At 42.2% G+C, this 23,653-nt stretch overlaps 1 protein-coding gene across 1 annotated transcript in view; it reads left to right on the top strand.

Moving 5' to 3' along the window:
• The window catches only part of PPP1R16B (protein phosphatase 1 regulatory subunit 16B), a 151,965-nt gene that overhangs the window by 10,987 nt on the left and 117,325 nt on the right, over positions 1–23,653 (top strand). The window contains exon 2 of the mRNA XM_020990809.2: positions 17,389–17,757. Within this exon, the coding sequence (XP_020846468.1) occupies positions 17,454–17,757 (304 nt within the window). The 5' untranslated portion in view covers positions 17,389–17,453. The remainder of the gene's footprint in view (positions 1–17,388; positions 17,758–23,653) is intronic.

Genomic DNA, 23,653 nt, shown 5'->3' on the forward strand with positions numbered 1-23,653 from the left:
GGTTTGTAAAGCACATTATGTATTACCTCATTTGATCCTTACTACCTTGTGATGTAGGTGGTGTAGTTATCCCCATTTTGTAGATAAGGAAAAGGGTTGATAGAGGGCAAGTGACTTGTCCAGGGTCACATAACTGGTAAGAATCTGAAGCAGGATTCAGACCTAGGCAGATAATTTGCTAGGTGCTACAGTGGATAGATTGTGGGGCCTGCAGTCATGAAAGTCCTGAGTTCAAATCCAGTCTCAGATGCTTACTAGTGGTGTGACCCTGGGTAAGTCATTTAACCTGTTTGTCTCAGTTTCCCCATCTGTAAAATGGGGATAATAATAGTTTTACTTACTTTTCAGTGTTGTTGTAAGGATCAAACAAGATAATAATTGTAAACTACTTAGCACAGTGCCTGGCACATACAAAGCACTATATAAATTTTAGCTATTATTATTATTAACTCTATCAGTGACCCTTGTGTGATAGGCGGCAGGTTCCCAGGGAAACATGAAGGAGGAATTGGCCTTTGAAATAATAATAACTCAGATTTCTATAGTGCTTGAAAGTTTACCAAGCACACTTTCCTCACAAACAACCCTGTCAGGCAAGTAGTACACTTAATTATTCCTATTTTGTGGATAAGGAAACTGAGTCTCAGAGCATTGAAATTTGCCTGTGAACATGAAGCTAATGTGTGTCAGTCAGGTTTTGAACCCAGGTCTCTCCCATGTTCCCTGCTCCTTTCATTACAGCCTTCTCTTTCTGTCTTTGGTGGCAGCCTCTTCTCACTGCTTGGTACCCAGACAAAGGGTCAGCATTCTTATCCTTTGACAACCAGATTTTGTTGCTAATTATATGCCTAGAATAGCTAGACATTTCTTCCCAAGGGGTTTCACCATTCAGAAGCTCCTCCCTCTTGGTGTGTTGTGGCTTTTTTTCTGAAACCTCCCACAGCTCACCTTTCTCCTTCCTGCAGTCCTCGCACCTGAGACCGTCTAGGGATGAGAATGGCAGGTGAAGCCTGCTCCTGGCACCTTCAGTGTAGGGGTCAGTGAGGCTTGCTCTGGGCCTGTGGGGGTGGGAGCCAACATGAATTGGGTAGAGGAAGGAGATTTAGTGGAGAGATCACAGGACACCTTGGCCGATGGTGTCCTGTGTGACTGTGTTTCACTTGTGTTTCCTCAGTTTCCTCTAGTGAAAGGTAGGGCTCATAGTACTTGAGTGATCCATACAGGGTTGTTGTGAGGAAAGCACTTTGAAGTTTTCAAGCATCATATGAATGTGAATTATTATCGCCAGTTGAGATTCCTTTGGCTGGAGGACTTCAGGGCCAGATTCAATTAGTTAATAAGCATTCATTAAGTGGCTTCTATGTGTCAGGCACTGTGGTAAGCAATAGGGGTAGAAAGAAAGGCAAAAGACAGTCCCTGCCCTCAAAAAGCTCACAATCTAAAGGGGACACAACAGGCAGACATAGATATATAGATACATACATACATATATATATATACATATATATATGCATATACACACATGCACACATGTATATATACATATACATATGATAATATATAAATTAGATTCTATATAAAAATATGTAATTGGAGGTAATCAATTGAGGGGAGAGACTAGAATTAAGGAGGATCAGGAAAGGCTTCTCACAGAAGGTAGGATTTTAGCTGGATTTGAAAGAAGTCAGCGAGGCCAGGAAATAATACGGCAAGGATTCTGGGCATGAGGGACAGCCAGTGAAAATGCATGAATTTGAGAGAGAGAGAAGAGAGAGAGAGAGAGAGAGAGAGAGAGAGAGAGAGAGAGAGAGAGAGAGAGAGAGAGAGAGAGAAAGTAATAGTAAGAGGGAATCAGGCTGTGAAGGATTTTAAAAACACCAAAGAGGATTTTATTTTTGATCCCGGTAGAAAAATAAAACAGTTCTCTCTCTCTCCCCTCCATCCATTCTTATAAATAAATAAACCAATAGCTAGATAGATAAATAAATAAATAAATTCTAAGGGAAGAATCTGGGTAGGCTTCTGGTAGGAGCTGGCACTTAAGTTGAGCATTGAAGAAAGCTAGGAATTCTAGGAGATGGAGATAAGAAGAGAGTGAATTATCAGCATGGGAGACAGCCTGCTTAAAGGTATGGAGGTGGAAGATGGAATATTATATATGGAGAATACAGAGCAGGTTAGTTTGACTGGAAGACAGTGTGCCTGAAGGAGAGAAATATGTAATAAATTGAAAAGATAAAATGAAACTAGGTTGTTAAGTGCTTTAAAAGCTAGAGGAGTGTTCCGTATTTTATCTAAAGTTATACTTTATCTAAAAGTAAGAGGAGGTCACTAAAATTTTTAGGGCAGAGGAGTGAATGGCCAGATCCATACATTCAGACAAGAGATGGAGTATAGTGTCAAGTAAAGGGAATAGCAGTTAGTCCAGTTCTGTGAGAATGCAGCATGACCCCTTCCACTTTGCTCTGGCCCGGGGGAAGGCATCTAGCCAGAGCCACCCAGGATTACCAGAGTTACAGCCCTGCAGGGGGCTCCCAGAGGGCCCCAGGTCCAGTTTATCTGCTTTGGCCACTGGAATTCTCACTCTTAGAATTATTGGTGGGTTAGGCAGCAGCAACAGGGCCCTGGTCTTCAGAAGGCCTTGGGAATTATCAGCACCAATTAATGAACTAGATGGATAGGGAGAGCAGGGCCACGATGACAGCTCTGGAGGCGAGGCTGGAAGCTTGCTTTTGATGAATTTTGCCTGGGCTATTTGAGGTCTCATGAAAATCTGCCTAAATAATTTAGAGAAAGAAGACGATCCTGCTTGTGGCTCCCGTTTGTCCTAGAGGGAGAGAGAGAGACAGCTTGGTAGGATGGATAGAGAGCTGGTCTTGAAGTCGGGAAGACCTGGGTTCAAATTTTGCCTCTGACAAATACTGGCAGTGGGACCATGGACTAGTTCCTTAGTCTCAGTGCTCTAAGGCTATAAGGTGCTGACTTCCTTTGATAGGGAGAACTTTCTCATTTGGAAATTCCTTATGTCAACAAAATCGTTGGTCCCATCTCTATCCATAGCATTGGGGAAGCTGGGTAGAGGAGCCCAAATCCTAATACCTTTCTACCAATACTCTCGCTACCAACCTGGTCCTAATCCATATCCCTAGGATTAGGGCTAAATTTTTTTTAGTGGGGGTGGGGGTGGTGAGGGATGAATAATGATTCTGGAAGGGCATGCAGTTCTGCGGTTTGATTGATGAATATGATCAGGTTTACCTAGCCAGTCTGAATAATTGAGGTCAAATATGCTACTTAGCTTCATAAGTGGAGGGAAAAGTCTCCAAATTCCAGATGATTAAATCTGGACTGAACATTTCATGTGTAGGTTGACACAGGATCCATTTTCATCTGGAACTTTGAGGGCTGATGGGGGTGGGGTGGGGGAGATGGAGAGGGAAACTTACTGGGAGGGACCAGGTGCCACTTTTATAAGCTTCCTGTTTTTTTTCCCTTTTGGTTAGAATTAAGGAAACACATTGAATGGCTTTTTTTTTTTCCATTGACATTTGCAGCAGTGTGATAGGTGCAGATTAATGAGCCTAGCAGCAGTGGAAATCTGCCCCAAACTCACTGGCAGTGAGGGGAGAAGGGGTGGGTTTCCTCAGGGAGGCTGATGTGTTTCAAAATGGCCCCTGAGGCTGAATCTGGGGCTCTGGCTGTTCACAAAAGATGCTGTAGGGGACATGCCCAAGCTGCAAAGGACAGGATGGGGAGAGTGCACAGGATGAGGGCCTTTGCACAGTTTACTGTACTGGTTTCTTTTAATAGAAGTGTAAATATAAATAAATCATTAAAAACTCTGAGTTTAGCAGTTAAGAGATTTTTGGTTGGACTTTGATTGTAAGATGATGAGGCTGTTCATTCAAGCTTTGGTGGGCATCTAAGCAAAGGAGGCAGCTGTCTGTAACATATGTTTGGCACAGCTGTTAGCTTCCCATAGGCTGGACCTCTTCTGACCACCACCCTTTTTACTTGCAGCTCTCCAGGGAGCCCCTGTACTGCAGAAAGGGGTGGCCAAAGAGTTTCTCTTGATGGAACACAGAATGGATCTGTTTAGGGAAGAAACCAAGTATAGTTGGTCATCACTTGGAGTTTATATTTAGCCTTTTAGGGATATTACTGGAATTGATTATTTATCAGGCTTGCAACTTACAGAATTCATTCCTCGCCTATTTATTAAGTACCTGTTGTGTGCAGAGCACTATGCTGGCTGGTAGTGGTGAGGGGTGGGGAGGGAGGAGATTTTTAGATAAGACATAGCCCCCAGGGAACTTACTGTTTAATTAGGGGTTAGAGACAAATGTAGATAACTATAATCAATCAATCAACAAACATTTATTGTCTACCCTATCCCAGGCACTGAAGATACAAAAGCATAAATGAAACAGCCTGTCCTTGAAGATCTTGCATTTTATAGGTGGAAACATATATGTGTATATATGAGTGTGTGCATATATGTATGCATATATATGTGTGTATAACCACTGGGCCTTTCTGACTATCTACCTATAAACCATTGGACCTTATTAACTGAAGCCTTCTATGTGTGTTGTCTCCATTGTGATGCATATATGTATACATACATGGATATACATTCATATGTGTATATGTCATATATGTGTATATTTATATGCCAATACCTGTCCATCTATCTATTTATCTATGACCACTGGACCTTTCTATTGGACTTGTAGCTGACTTGGTACTTTGTACATAGTAAGTGCTTAATTAATGCTTTCTCTCATTCATTCATTCATATAAGCATGAACGAAATTTTCATAAAATAAATACAAGGTAATTGAGGAGGGACTGGCTTTTGGGGGATCAGGAAAGGCCTCATGTGAGAGGCAGCTTTTGAGCTGAGCTTTGAAGTAATCCACAGATACACAATACTATGCAATGCTACATAATAGTACACAACAGATTGTGCTGTGTCTAGAAGCAGTGCAGTCATGGGGAAAGAAGAGTCCTAGGACCTGGGTTCCAGTCCCAGCACTGCTGCCTGATGTTAAAGTGAGCCTGAGTGAATCATTGGATCTCTCAGGACCTTAGTCTTTTCATCCTTAACATGAGGTTGGAGTAGGTGATCTCCAAGGTTCTTCCAGCTCTCAATTTATCCATCCTATGATTTCTGTGCCTTTTCTGATCACAGTAGAAAGATCAAAGGATGTTAGGAATTCGGCTGGTGAAGAGCTGGGACGATGGAGGGGGACTATTTCAGCCGCAGTAATCTACAGAATAAAGATGAGGGACCCACCATGATACTGGAGGGATGTTAGTAGCCCAGTTGGCTAGAGCACAAATTATGTGCGGAAGTGTAACATAAGATAAGGCTGGAAAGGTAGAATAGTGTCAGGTTCAAGTGGGCCTTGGATGCCAGGCAGAAAAGTTTGAACTTTACTTGGGAAGCAGTAGGGAACCACTGAAGATTTTTAAGCAGAGATGTGATGTAGCCAGTTTTATGTGTAAGACGAATTATTCTGGGAGTGATTTGAAGAAGAGATTAGAGAGGGAGCAGCAGAAGCGGGAAGACCTGTTAGGAGATTATTGCAACAATCTTGGTGGGTGATAATGAAGGCTTGTTACATTATTCTGGTGGCAGTGGAGAAGAGAAAAAAGAGTGGATGCCAGAGATAAGGAGGCAGAATGGACCATGATGCCGTCCCCAGTTTATGCTCTGGGGCTCTGGTTCCACATATTGTTTTGAAACCAAATTGACAATGAAATAGTTCACATTTTCTTTTATTTTTTTCATTCTGTTATCATTTCTTGTTGTCTCTCAGAGTCATTAGCTTCCAAATATTTCCTGTCCTCTTTTCATAGTAACTGATTTTCTAATATCATAGTAACTAAATTTAGTTCCCTATTTCTGGTGCTCAGCACAGTGCCTGGCACACAGTAGGCATTTAATAAATGTTTATTGATTGACTCTAAAGTTTGTGAAGCAGTTTACAGCATTCTCATATCTGAAGCTCTTGGTGCTTCTTTAGGTTTTGGAAATGCATCCTTCTCATATTGTGTTTGTTGCCCTCCTGTTTCACTCTCTGCTATTGTTGCCCACTGAATCCCAAGCTCTTGTAGTTTCCCTTGTGGGCTTGCCACAAGGTATTGGTGACCCTGAACTGTAACTCTTTAGTCTTATTGTAAATGTGAGCAAGAACTCTGTTTGTAATAATTTTGTTCCCTAGGTCCCAGAATCCTCTCTTTTCACATCTGGAATGCCAGCTGGAACCACAATCTAGATGAGTAGTGCCAGCCAGCCACTGTAGTGTGAAACTTCTCTCCTGTCTTGTGCCTAGAAGATTTTCTGTTACCAAGTACAGAAAACTTAGTAGGAGGCTCAGGGTGCTTCATCTGGTCTTACTGCCCATCTCCTTTGGTTCTGGTTTTTGTTAATGACTTTCCTCGAGTAACCAAGGGGAGTATTAGTCAATCACTGAACTTATTGAGTAGTTGAATTTATTAAGGGTATATGCTTGGATCTATTACTAAACCTTGGGGACACAAAGAAAGGCCAACCCTCTCCCTGTCCCAACCCAAATGGTTCTAGCCCTCAAGCCCTCACCTTTTAAAGGGGCGGAGAAACTATACATACAGACAATTATCTGCATATATTATCTATTATAATCTGCATATATTATTTTTGTTGTTGCTGTTAGTTGGAAGGCACTGGGGAGGGAGGGGGGAGGCGAGCTTGGGAAAAGGTCTCTTGCAGGAGGTGATATCTGAGCCTGGGTCTGGAAGGAATCAAGAAGCCAGTAGGCAGAAGTACAGGATGGGAAATATTCTTGTTAATAGGATAAATAGGAAATATTTAGTTTTTTGAAGATTCCATGTAAATTTTGCCCAGTGTAGAACTGTATCCAAATTCTGCTAGATTGTAGCCTTCCATCCTTCAATTCTTCTTTCCCTAATCAGAAATCACCCCTTTTACATCTTGGTATGGGGTTTCAATGAGTTTCTGTGACTTAAAACAACAACAAAACAACCCCTATCCTTCTGTGGATGAGATGGTCCTTCTACATGTAGAGTCATTCAATCAAGTTGACAAGCATTTGTGAAGCACCTAGTGTTCCAGACACTGTGCTAAATGCTGGGGTTACGCAGAAAGGCAAAAGATAGACTTTGATTTCAAGGGAGCTCCTAGTCTAATGGGGCAAGCAGTATGCACTCCACCAATTTGGAATTTGTTATGATTTAGCCAGGAAGTTGAAGGAATTTATTATTCAGCTAGGGCCTTGCCTGAAGTTTACCTTTACTTAGCAAACTTATTTCTTCTTAGATATAATGATAACAGATACAAATATCTTAAACAATATCCTATGGAGAATGTTTAAAATTCTTAAGTAAACACACCATTCTCAAACATCTATTCGCATGTTAGTAATTGATGTACTAATTACAAACCATTCGTATCTATTTACCAGAGTTAGACTTCTAGGAGTCCTATGTTTGATAATATTTTGTTAGAGCTTCTGTTTAAACTTTAAAATACCACCTCTGTGACCTTGGGCAAGTTAATGAATCTCTGCAGGTCTCATCTGGAAAATGAGCCAGTTGGACCAGCCAGGGTTCTTAACCTGGGTGTTGTACATAGAGTTCCGGGGTCATGCATTTTTAAAATATTTTGATAACTCAATGTCAATTGAGTTCCTTGAGATCTGGGACTATCTTTTGCCTTTCTTTGTATTCCCACTATTTAGCACAGTGCCTGGCTGATAGCAGGCACTTAATAAATATTTAGTGATTGACTAGAACCCTAATCTATGTCTGGGTACTCCTGGGTTAGACTGGGGCCTCTTTTGTGTCTTTGTATCTCCTGGGCCTAGCACAGTGCTTGGCATATAATAGGTGCATAATAAATGCTTATTGACTGATTAAACTTAATCTTGCCTAAACTGTGGGACATCGAGGCTTGTGGCTGCCACACCCTACTCATCTCCATAAGCAGCCCCATTCCTGGTCATTGTGCATCCTTCACTTATTTAATGAGCCCTTTATCCTATGGGGATTTCAATGGCCACAGATGGGGCTTTCTTTGAAACTGGTTTCTGGGATTTAAAGGACACTGGTTGTTCTCTCTCTTTGCTGCCTCAAGGGAGGGGGTGGGGCTGTTCCTGCCACTGAAGAAACTGGGTAATCTGATTCTCATTTCCCTGTACTTAGTTATTACATAAGCTTTATTTGGAAGGAAGATTGGCTGGTTCGGTCGTTCCATAATTAATCTTTGCAGGGAGAGTGAGAGAAAAATCACCAGCAAAGAGCACGGCCGTCTTTGCGTACCCCACACACCCCTTCTGTGGTTCGCTAGACATAGATACCTCCATTCCTGTTATACTGTCTTGGGCACCAGTCTATCAGCCCTGGTCACTTGGCCATGAGTCTCTTGATTGCTTTTCCCACCGCTGTTTCCAGACTCCTCAGATTTAAGCTGGAGGGGCCCTTAGAGATCACCAAGTCCAATCTCTTTGTTTACATCTAGTTCAACCTCTGGAGGAAACTGAGGCCTAGAAAGCCCAAACCTAAGGTGATGCAGGTGTTACACGACAGAGCTAGGATTCAAACCCAGGTCCTTTGACTCCAAATCCGTTGCTTTTTCTACTCTACCATATTGATTCCACATATGTATTGACATACAGCAAAAATAAACAGGGAGAGATTTCATCTTGAGAGATTGTAGCATTTGTGAAGTGGTAGAGAGATACAGTGGACTTTTCATTTGGATTTAGAGCCAGGGGCCCTGAGTTTGAACCCTGGCTCTGCCAAACTGCCTGTGTGACCTTGACCTCTCTGGGCATCAATTTTTCTCATTTGTAAAACAAGAGAGTTGGAATGGAAGGATCCTATTCCTTTTTTTTTTGAGTCTTTCCCTGACTTCCACAAGGCTTCTCCCTCCCCCTCTTTTTAGGTAATAAGAATCTTGGGGTTGTAAGGGATCCTAGAAATCATGGAGTTCAACTTTCTACCCTGTGTTGGGGTCCCCTCTACAATGTTTCTGACAGCCATTTGCCAAGAAGCCCATTCATGGATTCACTGACTATCAAAATTGGGTATTTTTATGAATATGTTGCCTAACTCCTTCATTTTTCAGATAACAAGAGAAGTAACTTGCCCAAGGTCATACAAAAAGTTAGTGTCAAGGATCAGCTTGCCCATATTAGGTATTTGGATGACTTAACCCCCTAGGTTTTCTTCGTATGAACTTCTGCCAGAATGGTTTTCCATCCATCCTACTGATTTTTTTTTTTGAACCTCAATGTAGGACTCATGGCAACAGGTTTGGGGTTAATGTCAAAGGTTATTGAGAGACTACCATAGACTGGAATGTGATCAGCAAGTCCTCAGAGTCTTAGGTGGAGCTGCTGAGGCCAACTTGAACTCTTCTGGTCAAGAACAGTCTCTTCCAAGGGCAATGAAGCGGGTAGGTTTAATAAGCAACACTACCTCAGAGGTTAAAGTTCACTTCTCAGGGATTACTCTACCGAAGGGACCAGCTGGGCTCTCTCTACCTGCACTGGGTTGCAAGAGAATTCTTGGTCTTTTACCTTTAAAGATCTCAAAATATCCATTCCCCACTCACAGACCTTCCTTTCCCCTGTCTGTACTTATACTATTGATTTTTTGAACCTCAAATGCAAGATTTACACATTTGTCCTTGTTAATTCGTCTTTGAGCATTTTCTGTCTCTGAAGATCTAGCTTTAGTTCTGAAAGTGGAGTGTGTTCTTGCTATTGCAAAGGCCTTGCATTCGTGTATTCATCTCCTTTCCTGTAACTGAAGTCTTCATTCATTAATGCAGTTGGGTCTATGCCCACGTGCTTATTTTCTCTGATATCAGAGCAAGGCCCAAGAAGAGGCTAAGGGTAGCATTCATTCTGATGAACTTTTCATTTCTCCTTGGCCACCATTCCTGTGGTAGATATGAAAGCTTCTCTTAGGCTTATACAGAGATATGTAGGGATGAATGAAAGGACACGAAATAGAGAGATCTTATAGTTTTGTGGATGCTGGATAACCTTAACATGAAATGTTTTGAATCAAATGGGAGCATGGTAGAGGTTTGTGGAAAGAGCACTAGATTTGAGGCTGTGACAAGGTTGGGCAAGGGTGGGGGGAACTAGGAAGGTGGCAAGTTTAAGGCATAGTGAAGGGAGAGGGAAAAGGGGAAATAGGCAAAGGGAGGTGGCAAAGGAGAAAATGCAGAAAGGGGAGCATACATGGTATGTTGGGGGTTGTAGTGAGAGGGTCCTGACAATGGCCATAGATGCCATAAGACCTTTCTTCATACAGAGTCACAGAATCTCAGAGCTAGAAGAACTGGTGGTGCAATGGGTAGAACACTGGCTTGGAGTCAGGAAGACCTGAGTTCAAATCTGGCCTTAGACAGTTACTAGCTGTGTGACCTTGGGCAAATCTCTTAGCCTTTGTCTCAGTTTCCTCAAGCGTAAAATAGGGATAATAATAGCACCAACTTTCCAGGATTTGTTGTGAGGATCAAATGAGGTAATATTTGTTAAAAAGCACTTGGCACGTTATCTGGCACATGCTAGGCACTTAATAGATGCTTCTTCCTTTCCATTTCCTTTCCCCCTAGAATGGACATTCAGATAAGATCTAGTCCATTCTCTACTGAAATAGGAATCCTAGTTACAGTACCCCTGACAAATCCAGATTTGTTTTGAAGAGCTCCAGTGTTTTAATAGACATTTGTTAAGGCATCAACTACTTCTGAAAATAAGCCCCATTCTACTTTTGGACAGCTCTAATTATTAGGAAGATTTCCTAATGTCTCCTGGTACATTCCACCTATTATTCCTAGTTTTGCCCTTTCAGGCCAAGCAGAACAAGTTGATTTCCTCTTTGCTACTAAATAGCTCTTTAAATATATTAAGACAGCAGTCATATCTTCTCTTTTCAATCAATCACTTATTGAGTAAGAACTTGCTGTGTCCAGGCACTGTGCTAAGCTCTGGGGATACAAAAAGAGGCAAAAGACAGTCCCTGCCCTCAAGGAGCTTACAGTCTAATGGGGGAGATAACATGCAAAATATATATACACACACAAAGCAAGCTGTATGCAGGATGAATTGGAAATAATTAACAGAAGGAAGGTATTAGAACTGAAAGGGCTTGGGAAATGCTTCCACTGAAAGACGGGATTTTAGGTGGGACTTAGGAAGCCAGGGAGGTCACCTCCGTTTCCTTCAAATGATATGTGAATGACTTGTTCTCCAATCCCTTCATCATCATGATGACCCTCCTTGGACACTCTCCAGATGGTCAATGCCCATCTTAAAATGAGGTACCCAGAAAAAATGGGGTACCCAGAACTGAATATAAGGAAGTTCTATGAGTGAGCACGTCTACTTTCTCTGAGACAAGGTGATGCAGGAACTCTCTGTCCAGTTTCTAAGATGGAATTCTTAATCTATGTTGACAAATGTTACCAATGCCTTCCATCTCTGCATCATTACAAGTACAGTCCCTCAGGCTTACAAAACTAACTTTCTTCTTAAATGAATGAATAAAGAATGAAGGATGCTGGCAACAAGGGTTTGTTTTGCATTCTGCTTCATGTTTGAGGATTCTCACTGCCTGCTCCCCCATCTTTCTAAGTCATGACTCTGTTTGTTCAGACAAAGCCAGTCTATTTAAAACAAGTGTAACAAACACAATTAAGAGGCTGGATCGAACATAGATCAGCCACCATAATTCCCCAGAGAATTTTGAGGGACTTTTAGATGGAAGAAAGTCATAACTTGTCTCACTTCTGTCATCCCAGGACCCATCATTGTGGTATTAAGTGTTGTAGTGGTTAAAGGCAGAGGAATCTTCTCTCCCTTCCTCCAGGTTAATTCCTAACTCAGACTTGCGGAACAGCAGACTAACCCAGAATTTGTCACACTTATCACTGAAATGTCAATTTCCTGCTCAGTAGTAGATATACTGTTTTGCTAAGAAGTACATCAGGGTGGGGAGGTATATGTGTGTGTGTGTGTGTTTGTGTGTGTGTGTGTGTTGGGGAGGGGTATGTGGAATCTTCTAAGATCCCTTTAGGAGAGAAAGTGAATCCAAGGTGAAGGCTAAGGAGAAGGGAAGAGGGTGGGGTCCTCATGTTTGTTTTTTAGATTCTCTGTTGTGCTAAATGCTGCAGGAAGCATGAGGTGGAAATATTTAGGCACTTCCTCCATACTGCTGCCAATATTGTTGGGAGTCAGAAGTATTGTAAGGGGAAAGAATGAAATTCTTAGCATTTTCTTTTGACGGCATCAACTCTGAAAGATTTTTCTGCTCCACTTCTTAAAATTCAGCCAGGTCTGAGTTAATCTTAACTTGCTGTTTTTCTCAAGGCATTAGGAAAAAAGCCAAAAGAACCACAGAATTGAGATCCCAGAAGGTAAATTAGCTAATCTCCACCCCCATAATCTCACTGCAGTGCCGCTGTAGGAGCCCAGTTTTTATCCTTTTACCTGACCATTGGCCTAACTGAACACCGTGCATCCTTAGACTGTCCTCAGACTGAGTAGTCACCTGGGCCAGAACCACAGGGTCGTGAGGTCTGGGCTGTGAAATGATCTGAAGATGGGAGGACTGGGAGTCCTCAGGAGGTCATAAACTCAGAGTTGGAAGAGAATTTAGAGAGTATCTAGTTCAATCTCACCCTTTCCCTCTTTTTATAAGTAAAGAAATTGGAGTTTCAGAGAATTAAGTGATTTGTCCACTATCATAAAGTTAGTGAGTGCCTGAGCTGGGACCTGAAGCCAGGTTTGAATACCCTTTCCTCTATATTAGGTTTACAGAGAGGGATTCCTGTCATGGCACTGACCCATCCTGGACAGGAAGTGCCTATGAAGGGCAATGTTTATAGTAGATACTCTCATATTTCAAGGCCTGAAACTTTCTCAAGGGAAGGAACCAGATTTCCTCCTTTAGGTGGCAGTCCTGGATTTTGATTTCTTATTCTTCCTAACAAATTCCCCTAATGACTTTTAAAAATATATATATTTAATTTTTTCAGTTACATGTTACCCCCTTTGACTTTTTAATCTCCTTTATGACTCCATTCATGGGACAGTGGGAAGAGCACTGACTCTGAAATGGAAGGAAATGAGTTCAAATTCCACTTCTGATGTCATCTTGGGTAAGTCACCCAAACTCCCAGGTCTCAGTGTCCTTATTTGTAAAAGGATGGAGTTGGACTAGACGTCCTCTGGAGGCCCTTCCAGCTCTAGAACTATGACCCTATCATATCATCTTTTCTAGGACCAGCCTTTGACCTCAGCCCATATCACCCTACCATAGCTCAGAGTCTCGCTTTTACCTCCCTTATCTGTAGTTACAAAATCAGGATCTACCGGGTTCATCTCCTTCCTTTAGGTCTTATCTCTTCTCTGGAATAGGTGTCCAACCTCTAGACATCTCTTTTAGAAGCAATGATGATGGCTCTCTTGAATTGTATTGTGTGGTAATGCTTGCTGTGCACTCTAGCTCATCTACCGCCTTCAGCATTCCTACAAATGAAGGATTTAGAGCAGGAAGTGATCTCAGCAGCCACCTAGGCCCTCCCCCCCCATTCTATAGAGAAGAGAACTAAGGACCAGACAGAGTGATTTGACCTGGTTACTGTCAGGGAGAAAGAACCAATTCATTCCTACCCTTGTTAAAGGTGTTCAGTAATCTTCACTTCCTTTCTGTGTAATCTGACTTCTGTGATCTGTAATCTGTTGTCTGAAACTACTGAGGGACATTTCTAGGAAGTAAAGTCACCAAGTCTGAACTGTAATGTGGCTGTTTGTGCTTTCCCCAAACTTCCCCTTTATACCTCTTTTGAAAAAAAGTGAGAAAAAAAATGTCTTCCATCAGAAACAGGAAATTTTCTCTAAAAGCAAAAAAGCATACTAGTTGACTATTGCATAACACTTTAAAGGTTGCAAAGAACTTAACATAAATTTTAAAAAGAGGTAGCTAGATGGCACAGTGGATAGAGCTTTGGACTTGGAGTCAGAATGGTCTGAGTTCAAATCTGACCTCAGATACTTACTGGCTGTGTGACAGATCACTTAACTTTTCTGTCTGCCTCAATTTCTTCATCTGTAAAATGGGATAATAGCCTCTGTGTGTGTGTGTGTGTGTGTGTGTGTGTGTGTGTGTGTGTATTTGTGTTGTTTTCCCCTAAAAGAATGTAAGCTTATTGAGGGCAGGGACTGTTTTACTTTTATCTTTGTATCCCTAACACCTAGCTCAGTGCCTGCTACTTAATAAATGCTTGTTGAATGAATGAATGAATGAATGAATGAATGAATGAATGAATGTATGAATGCAAAGTCATCTGTTCCCAGCTTCAGCTCCCCAGACCTGTGAGTATTTCTGGGAAGATCCAAGAGATGAGGCTACAGATGAGACGTGGAGTTGGTGCTAATGCATGCCTTCACATGTCCTTGTGTGCACATACTATGGTACTTCTGACAGATATTGGACCTGTTGCCAAGGAGAGGAAGTACTGGCTTCATGACAGCAGAGAGGAACGAGGCAGAGAAAGATGAAAAATCAGAGCTTCTAAACCACTTTGTTGCCCTATCACTGGGGGAAACAACATCTTGAGCTTTACTCTGACTGTTCCTTAATTAGACCAATGGGGTTTTCCCACGGGGGTGGAAAAATGTGTCCACATTTTTTTTTTCCTTTTTGAGTATTTGGAGGAAATTAGGCCATCTGACAAGGGACAGAGCTCACCACCCAAGTCTAGAAGCTCAAGAGACACTAATGAGTCTCAGCAAAGTTAGAGAAAAAATGAACCTTCATCCCCTTTCATTTTCTCTTAGGAAGTTATGTCTTCCACTTTCTTTGAGGGTGTGTCTTAACCTCCCTTAAGTCCTCTTTGGGAATCTGATTTCATAGGCCAAGGTAGAGACACTACCTAGAGAGGAACAGGAAGACAGATTTATACAATAAAATCCTCTGGGAGTTTTTTCTTTGGACACTCTGAGGCCTGTGGAGGGAGGACCTAGGTGGACACTCCAATACCTGGGATGATCTTCAGACTCTGCCACTTTATGAGCTCAGGCAAGGCACTGAGATCAAAGGTCATAGGAAGTCAGAATTGGAAGAGACCATAAAAGATAATTGATCCAGCCTCCGTTTTTTGTAGAGGAGGAAAATGAGACCTAGAGAGGTGAATTTACTTGCTGATCTAGTAAATAGTAGATCTAGAATTCAAATCAGTCTTCTAACTTCAAGTTTAGTGTGGGGAGACTTAGGGGGATTTTATTTCAATTTCCTCATTTGCCAAATGAGCATAATAATACCTGTACTGCTTTCCTCACAGATCTGTCATGAGGATCTCATGATAGAGGCCCTTTGGAAAATACGAGGTCCTATATGGGCACAAGGGATTATCATTTTCTCCTTTGTTTCCCACATACTTTTCTGCCTGTGTACAACAACATCAACAATAATATGTATGGTTGAAATTTATGTGGTGGTTTAAGGCTTGCAAAATACTTTATATACATGAGAGGTGTCAAGCACATGGTACTCCCACAACACTCCCAAGTGAAGCCTGAACCATATTAAAATGTCATTGGGAAATATTTAACCCTAAAACTCTAAAGATACAATAAAACATAGATAATGTTAGTGTGTGGTTTTCTAAGTTACCATGTACCTGTAGGGTTCCTTTTGTATCACTTAGTGGCCCCATTTCTATTTGAGTTTGATGTCACTGATATATGCCACCTTCCTTGATCTTTACAACAAACCAATGAAATTTAATAAACTCTAATGATAATCTATCATTATCCTCATTTGACAAATAAGGAAACTGAGGCCCAGAGGACTTACCAAATGTCATGTAACTAGTAATTCCCTGAGGTGACATTTGAACCCATGTCTTCCTAACTAGGTCCAGAATGTTACCCACATAGACGCTAAGAATCCCCGAGTGGGATGGGACTAGAAAGTGCGTATAATTCATCTGCTCATCTCCCTTCTAAAGCATCTTTGACAGGTGGTCATTCAGCATCTTCTTGAATTCTTCCAGTTCTGGAGACAACCCACTCATTCTCATTGAAAACCAGCATGGTGTAATCAGAGCACTGGGCTTGGAGTTAGGAAGACCTGGGTTCCAATCCTACCTCAGATACTTACTAAAGTGACCTTAGAAAGTCACTTTACCTGAGTGAGCCTCAGTTACCTCATCTATAAAATGAATGGATTTGATGTGATGATTTCTAAGGTCCCTTTCTGCTCCAGATTTATGATCCTACGATTGTTCCGTTGTTTTCCAGCTCTAATTGTTAGAAAGTTCTTCATTATAGCAAGGTGACACTCATCTCCCTGTACCTTGCCTCTCTCATTTCTAGTTCTGCCCTCGGAAGCCAGTAAAAATGAATATAATTGTTTTTCCTCCCAGTGATTCTTCTCATAGTTGTAGGTGGTGATAATGTCCACCTTTTGTTCTCCAAGGTGAACCCTCCTAGTTCCTTCAGATTCCTTAGGACATAGTTTCCAGACATTTCAAGTCCTGGTAATCTTCCTCTGGACTGATCTTAGTTTATTTTCGTTTCTCCTAAAGTAAGATGCCCAGAGTCAGATACCATATTCCATAAACAGTCTGCTCATGGCACACTCCACAGAAACTATGACTTCCAATAATCTGGGCATTCCACTTCTCTTAATGCAGCCTGAGATGAAGTGAACTTTTATTTGTTTATTTGTTAGTTTGTTTATTTTTAGCAGCCACATTATCCGGTTGGCTTTTCCTAAGATATCATTCAGTTCAACAGTTGCTGCAGCATTGACTGTGCTAAGTGCTGGCAGAAGATACAGTGTAGCTAAAACAAGGTCCCTGTCCTCATAGAGTTTACTGTTGAAGTGGAAGATTAAGTGATATACACAGGTAACTTGAGTCTATAGCTCATGCTTTGGTGACAGAGTAGGGCAGAATGGAAAGAGTACTTGACTTGAAATCAAGAGAGCTGGAGTTTTCATGAGTCTGGAGACTGAGAGGAAAGAATATAGCTTAGGGACAGAGGATCTAGGTTCAAATCTTGGCTCTGATGTTTGCTGTGCAATCTTGGTCCTCTCTGAGGGTCACCTTCATCATCTGTAAAATGGGATAAGAATAGTTGTTCTGCCTATCTCACAGGGTTGTCATAAGTAAAAAGCTTTGTAAACCTTAAAATGCTGTTGAAATGTGAGTTGTTTTGACTATGACAGAGGTTAAAGAAGAAACAGTCCCACCTGAGTTCCAAGGGGAAAGGTTGCTGTCAGTGGAAGGGATTTGGGGATCACTGGTTGACTTTGCTCTGATGATCCATGCCCACTTCTCCTTCTTCACCTCTGCAGGCTCTCACCATGTTGCAGAGGAGCAGCAGGAGGATCCCTTCTGCCCTGGCTCGTGGGATACCACCATGTTAGCGCTGCAGAGCCCCGGGGCCATGGAGCTCTGTTCTGTAGGGGGAGACATGATGGCCAATCATGTGGACCTCCTGACTGAGCTTCAGCTCCTGGAGAAGGTGCCCACCTTGGAGAGGCTGCGGGCGGCCCAGAAACGCCGAGCTCAGCAGCTGAAGAAATGGGCCCAGTATGAGAAAGAGCTGCAGCACCGCAAGCGGAAACATGAGAAGAAGAGGAGTGCTACCAGTCGGAAGAAAGTGTCTTTCGAGGCCAGCGTGGCATTGCTTGAAGCTTCCTTAAGGAATGATGCTGAGGAAGGTAGGGCATGGCTGCCGGCAGGCCTCTTTTTGGGGAGGAAAGTGGGAGAGCTGGGATCTTTCTGTTTGCTTGTGTGGTCATGGTGAATGGGTGAGGAGAGAAGGATATGAAATGTGTTCCCAGCTCCTTGGGTCAGGCCTTCCAGTCCAGGGAGCCATCTCGGATGGAGAGGGACATCATCAAGCTAGGAATCGGGGTAAGGCAGAAGCTCTGTTTGGCCTCCCTGGAGTCTTCTACATGGATCCAAATAGAAGAGGCAGTGTGGTGTGGTGGGAGGAACATTGGCCTTGGGGTCAAAAGACCTAGGTTTGACTCCAGCTTCTGGCCAGTTTACTAATTGTGGGCCCCTAAGCAGGTCATTTAAACTCTTAGATTATGAATTTCTTCCTCTGGGAAATGTGGAAACAATAATCCTTTAAATTCTTGCCCTGGGGTTATAGAGGCAGAAACATTTTGTCAATCTTAAAGCCCTATAGAATGTGAATAGTCTCATTCCGTATCTTTAGACCGTCTCTTCTCTATTGGGAGGTAGGTAGCATATTTCAACATTGGTACTCTGGAATTGTGTCTGATCATTGCACCAACTGGAGTTCTTAGGTTTTTCAAAATTGACATAAGATATTCCTGGTACAGACATATAATAAAAGGTGTTGGTTCTTATACTAGCTGTGTTATCTTTTATGTCATATAACCTCTTGGAACCTCAGTTTCCTTATCTATGAAAAGGAGATAATATGTATTCTACTTCCCTCCCAGGATTGTTGACTTGATTGTTGTAAAGAAAGAATTTATAAACCTTAAAGCACTAAAAATATTAGCTATTATTATTATTGTTCTATAATTACTCTTAAAAGCAATAAATTCATTTGTGGGAAACTCATGTTTATATAACAGTAGCTTCTCTTTCCCCTTCACTTTGTATTTACTTATCTGTGTTTATATTGCCTCCTCCATTAGAATGTAAACTCCTTGAAGGGAGGTATCCTTTCAATTGTGTCTTTGTATCCCTAGGTCCAGCACTGGCAAGTTCTAATTAAAGGCTTATTGAAGGAATGAATGATTAAATGAATGAACTGAATTTTAAGTATATTAGTAGAAGTGCATATTTGATTAGGGTACAGCAACCAGCCAACTTTCCGCTCCATTTCACATATGGCCTGGTCACTGTTTGTAGAGATCTCCAGGAAATGAGCACGTTACTGGAGTCCACTCGGTTGGAGAGAGCACCAGGAGACTTACTTGTGTTCCAGAAGAGAACATCAGCTCAGTAGGCCCACCCTTATTTTTGGGATTTGCACAGCTGCTGTCCCTGCTGAGAAACCACAGCACTTTCTGTGTTTGCAGATCACTTTTAGGTTCCACAGGGTCTACTTTTCTGGTTTTTTGTTGTTGTTGGAAATTCATTAGGTTTTTCTTTTCTCTCCTACATCTCTTTCAATGTCCCATTTCAGTTTTCTGCATTACGGACAGCTGGCTGAGGTGCTTCCCAGCAGACATTTCATCTCCTCTCCAGCCTTTAAAGAAAAATAATAATCACAGCACCTGGCATTTATATCATTCTTTAATGTCCACAAAGCACTTTCCTCATAACAACCCTATGAAGTAGGTAATATCAGCCATTTTTTACAGATGAGGGAACTGAGGCTGGCTCAAAATAATTCATTGACTTGCTTATGCTTCCAGAGCTAGTGTTAAAACTTGAGGCTAAACCAAGATCTCTCCTAACTCTATCCCAGTGTTCTTTCCATTCCTGAATCTTGTTGCTCACCAGCCACTGCTCAATTTGAAAATTACTAAGGTATCTAGGTGACATGTCTCATAGCCCAAGCAGCCTGACTTCCTTGTCTCCCTCATAAGTGGTGATGTAACACTCAGATCAGATGAGATTAGATCCATGAAAGCCCTTTGAAAAGTCATTTTAATGGCACTGTCCACAGGTAGGGTGGGGAAATTAAACTAGCCTTTTAAGACCTGGAAAAAGCCAAGAGCAACGTACATGTAGGAACCATGTCCTTGTCAGGGCTGCTAGGATCCAGGGATGCAGATAAGACATTAGGGGAGCCATGAAGTGTCGGAGGAAGGCTCATCCTCTGTTCCAAGCCCTTGGTTTCCTGTTTGGGGCGCATGGGGCTCTGTCCTCACTGATTGGCTGATATATTTAGGTTGTAGCCTGGAGGCGGCAGCCTGTGGGGCCTGGGGGGTGGAGCAGGGTGAGAGTGATGCCAATTTGGGCCATGTGGGTGGTTTTTGAATAGCTCTTCCTCTTTGGGCTCTGCTTTGGTCCCAGGAAGGATCAAATCAGTAAATCCATGGGTCAGAGTGTTCCCTTGCTCAAGCAATGTTGTTCAAGAGATTGGGGAAATGGCCACACCCATATGTTCAAGGTGCCCAAGTTAAACACTACTCCCACCCCCATACACCTGCTGAAAAAAAAGTGATTTCTTTTTCCATCAGTCTCCCACCCCAACTCTTTCCTGAAAGAGAGAGAGAGAGAGAGAGAGAGAGAGAGAGAGAGAGAGAGAGAGAGAGAGAAAGAGTGTGTGTGTGTGTGTGTAGCTGCACTGATGCTTAAGAAGCAGCCTCAAGCTGCCTGCCTCCTTCCCTCTCTCCCTCCCAGTTACCTGATTATGTGGTGAGAAGCTATAGGATGCCCAGACTGTAGCATCACCAATGTGAGAGTTCCCCTGGGGACCTCCCCACTAGCAGAGAAGAAGCAAAACCACCCTCAGGGGCCCAATACAAATGGGCGATGTGGGTTTTGTTGGCAGCTGGGCTGGGTTTGGGCATTCCAGAGCACAGCAGGGAAAAAGACATTGGGTCCCTGGGTATCCCCTTTAGTCCCTGGGCTTCTCCCTGGAGTATTAGCATTTTTAATGTGATAGTTTGTGAATAATTCTCAGGCCCCAATTAGTGAGCTTCTGGAAGGCAAAAACTGTTTCACCGTTGGATGGTTATACCTTAGACGTCACCATCACTGTAACTGTTCCATCTATGAAAATCTCTTCTCATAATAGTTTCCTGTTCTTCCCTCTTTCTATTGTCTTACTTCTTCTGAAACTGTTCTTTGTCCTCACTGAGACTGCCAGTTCTTTTAACCTACCGTTTCTCCCAGATTAAACCTATAAATAAAGAAATTAACTGTATTTCTTCCATGAATCTCTTGCCTTTTTTGGTGGCACAATGGATGGAGTACTGGACTTGGAGTCAGTAAGACTGGAGTTCAGGTCTAATCTCAGACACTTATTAGCTATGTGGCCCAGGGCAAGTCTCTTAACCACTACTTCAGTTTCCTCATCTGTAAAATGGGAATGATAATGGCATCTGCCTCACTGGTTGTTGTGTGGATCAAATGAGATGTTATTTGTAAAGTGCTTAGCATAACTTAGTACATGCTTAATAAACGTTTATTTCCTTTCCGTTTGTGACCCTAGTACCTAGCAGAGTGTCTGACAAATAGCAGGTGCTTAATAAATGCTTTTTGATTAATAGATGTAACATCTCTCCCTGGTGATTCCTTAGCAGCAGGGATTCTTCCATGTTCTAGTAAGAAATATGTTGGCTTGAGCTCATGTTTATGTGGTTCAGAAGTCTACACACTTTCTCAGTGAATTATCTCAACAGTCCTGCATGATAGGGACATTGGTATTGGCATGGACATGTGGGCGAGCTGCAGGGTCTTTTCCTCTGAAGAGCCCCAAGAACCACAAAGCTTGAGAATGAAGCAACAAGCAACAAGCATTTAACAGTTGCCTCTTGTATATCAGACCTTATGCCAGGGACTGGAAATTTAAAGGCAAAGCCAAAATAGTCCCTACCCTCAAGTAGCATACATTCTTTCTGAGGTCAGATACACAAGTAGCCAGGGCTCTTTTATAATCCAAAGGGCTTCCCCTAAAGCAGCATTTTCTGGGTAATGCTATGTATTTGCACTTAAAAACATTCATCTGAGATGGAATCGACTGTTTTTACCTGACTGCCAAAGGGCTCCATGACACAAAGGAGGTTAATATTTGCCCTAAAGGATATCGGATTATAGGATTTAGAGATGTCTGGAACCTTAGAGGTCCTCCAGTTCAACTCCCTTCCATTTTCAGGGGAGGAAATAAAACCAAAGAGATTGAGCAATTTGCCTAAGGTCACTCTAGTAGTAAAGGGCAGATTTAGGATTTGAACCCAGGCCCTCTAATTCTAGATTGAATGCTCTTTCCCCTCCACCATGCTGTCTCATCAACTATTGAGCTCAGTCTGCTAATCAGTGTAAGACTGTGTGTGTCTGTGCACTCATATGTGTCTGCCCTCTTATATAATGATGTAATGCTAGAATCTAGGTTTGGAACAAGATGTACCCTCTGTCAGGACAAGGTGTATGAATGCCCCAGGAGGTACAAGGACAGTGCTGATGGCAGCTATTTGTCTCTCCAGCCCAAAAAGCAGAGGGGAACGGTGAGATGAATTTGTTTTGGGTCCTGAGGCAACCCCCAAGAACCTTTAATGGCTTCATTAAGAACATTTGTAAATAACCTCTAATCTCCAGGCAGGAGCTGAATATCTGAACCAAGTCCTAGGGGAAGAAGAATAATGTTTGGATCTAGATCTGGCAATAGACTCAATCAAACCCAAGGGTGCCTGGGCACTTGTGCCCAGGGAACCAGGTAATCTCATGGGCAATAATCTTGAGTCAGAGAGGGCCTGCTAAGCTAGGATTAGAGAACTCTCCAAAACCAGAATGTTAGGGATTTGGCACGCAGGATCAATAGGACCCTGTGAGCTAAAAGACAGAGAGGTCTTAGAACTGTCTCTTTCATCCCTTTCTTCAGGAACAGGGAAACCTCTCCCAGGAGTGGAGGTTACTTTACCCCAAGCAAGATGGAGGGAAAAAAAAGCAGTAGTGTTAAATTAATGAACACATCAATGCAATCTAACTAAATGTGCAGTATTCCATACCTGTTGTCTTCCACCTCTTCAAAGAGGGAGACAGGTGCATCTTCTCATCTTTTCTTGGAGCCAAGCTTGGTCATTATACTTACTTGGCATTTTGTTCAATTTTTCTTCTTTCCATTTATGTTGTATTACATTGTGTATACTCTTTTCCTAGCTTTGCTTATGTACAGCCTTTGAGCATGCCCATATCATCTAACATGGAGCCTGTTGCGTCCCCTACCCTTACTTTACTCTGCTTCAGTCTACCCATGCCTCTCTGAATTCCTTTGCCTTCGCTGTTTTTTAGGATGCAGTAATATTCTATTACATGCACATACCACAATTAGGTAGCAATTCTGCAATCAGTGCATTACCCCATTTTCAAGATGAGGAAAAATAAGGTCTAGAGAGATAACTTGTTAATGGTCACACTGCTAATAAAAGTTAGAGAATTGTGACTTGAACTTCGAGCTTCTGATTCTGATTTCTGCCATGCCACACCTGATATTATTTCTTTCTAAGGCTGGGGTGGCATCTCAACAACCAGAGTTTAACTCCCCCTCTCCCAGTCAGAACCCATTCTCACTTCATGCTTCTCCAACAAACACATGAAAATTAACTTTAAAAGGATTTTGGGGTGGCATTCTACATTTTGTAGCGAGCACAGTGCTCAGTAATCCATAAAATGCTATAGGAATAGGAGTTAATATGATGGAGGAAAATACAGGCTAGCTATTTTACATAAAAGAGAACTATGTATAACTGAGAATAGCAGGTGGGTCCAGGGGACTCTACTAAGCTATGAGCTACCACCTAGGTGCTGAGTGATCTTATGTAAATCTGTTCATTTCTCTGACTCTCCATTTCTTCATTTGGAAAATGAAAAGTACCCTGATTCACTTGATGGATTATAGAAAAGGATAGTGAGAAAAATGTGAACATCAGACATAGCAGATGTAAAACCTATTAACCAGGG

This window comes from Phascolarctos cinereus, unplaced genomic scaffold (assembly GCF_003287225.1).
Source record: "Phascolarctos cinereus isolate Bilbo 61053 unplaced genomic scaffold, phaCin_HiC Scaffold_2;HRSCAF=192, whole genome shotgun sequence".
NCBI lineage: Eukaryota > Metazoa > Chordata > Mammalia > Diprotodontia > Phascolarctidae > Phascolarctos > Phascolarctos cinereus.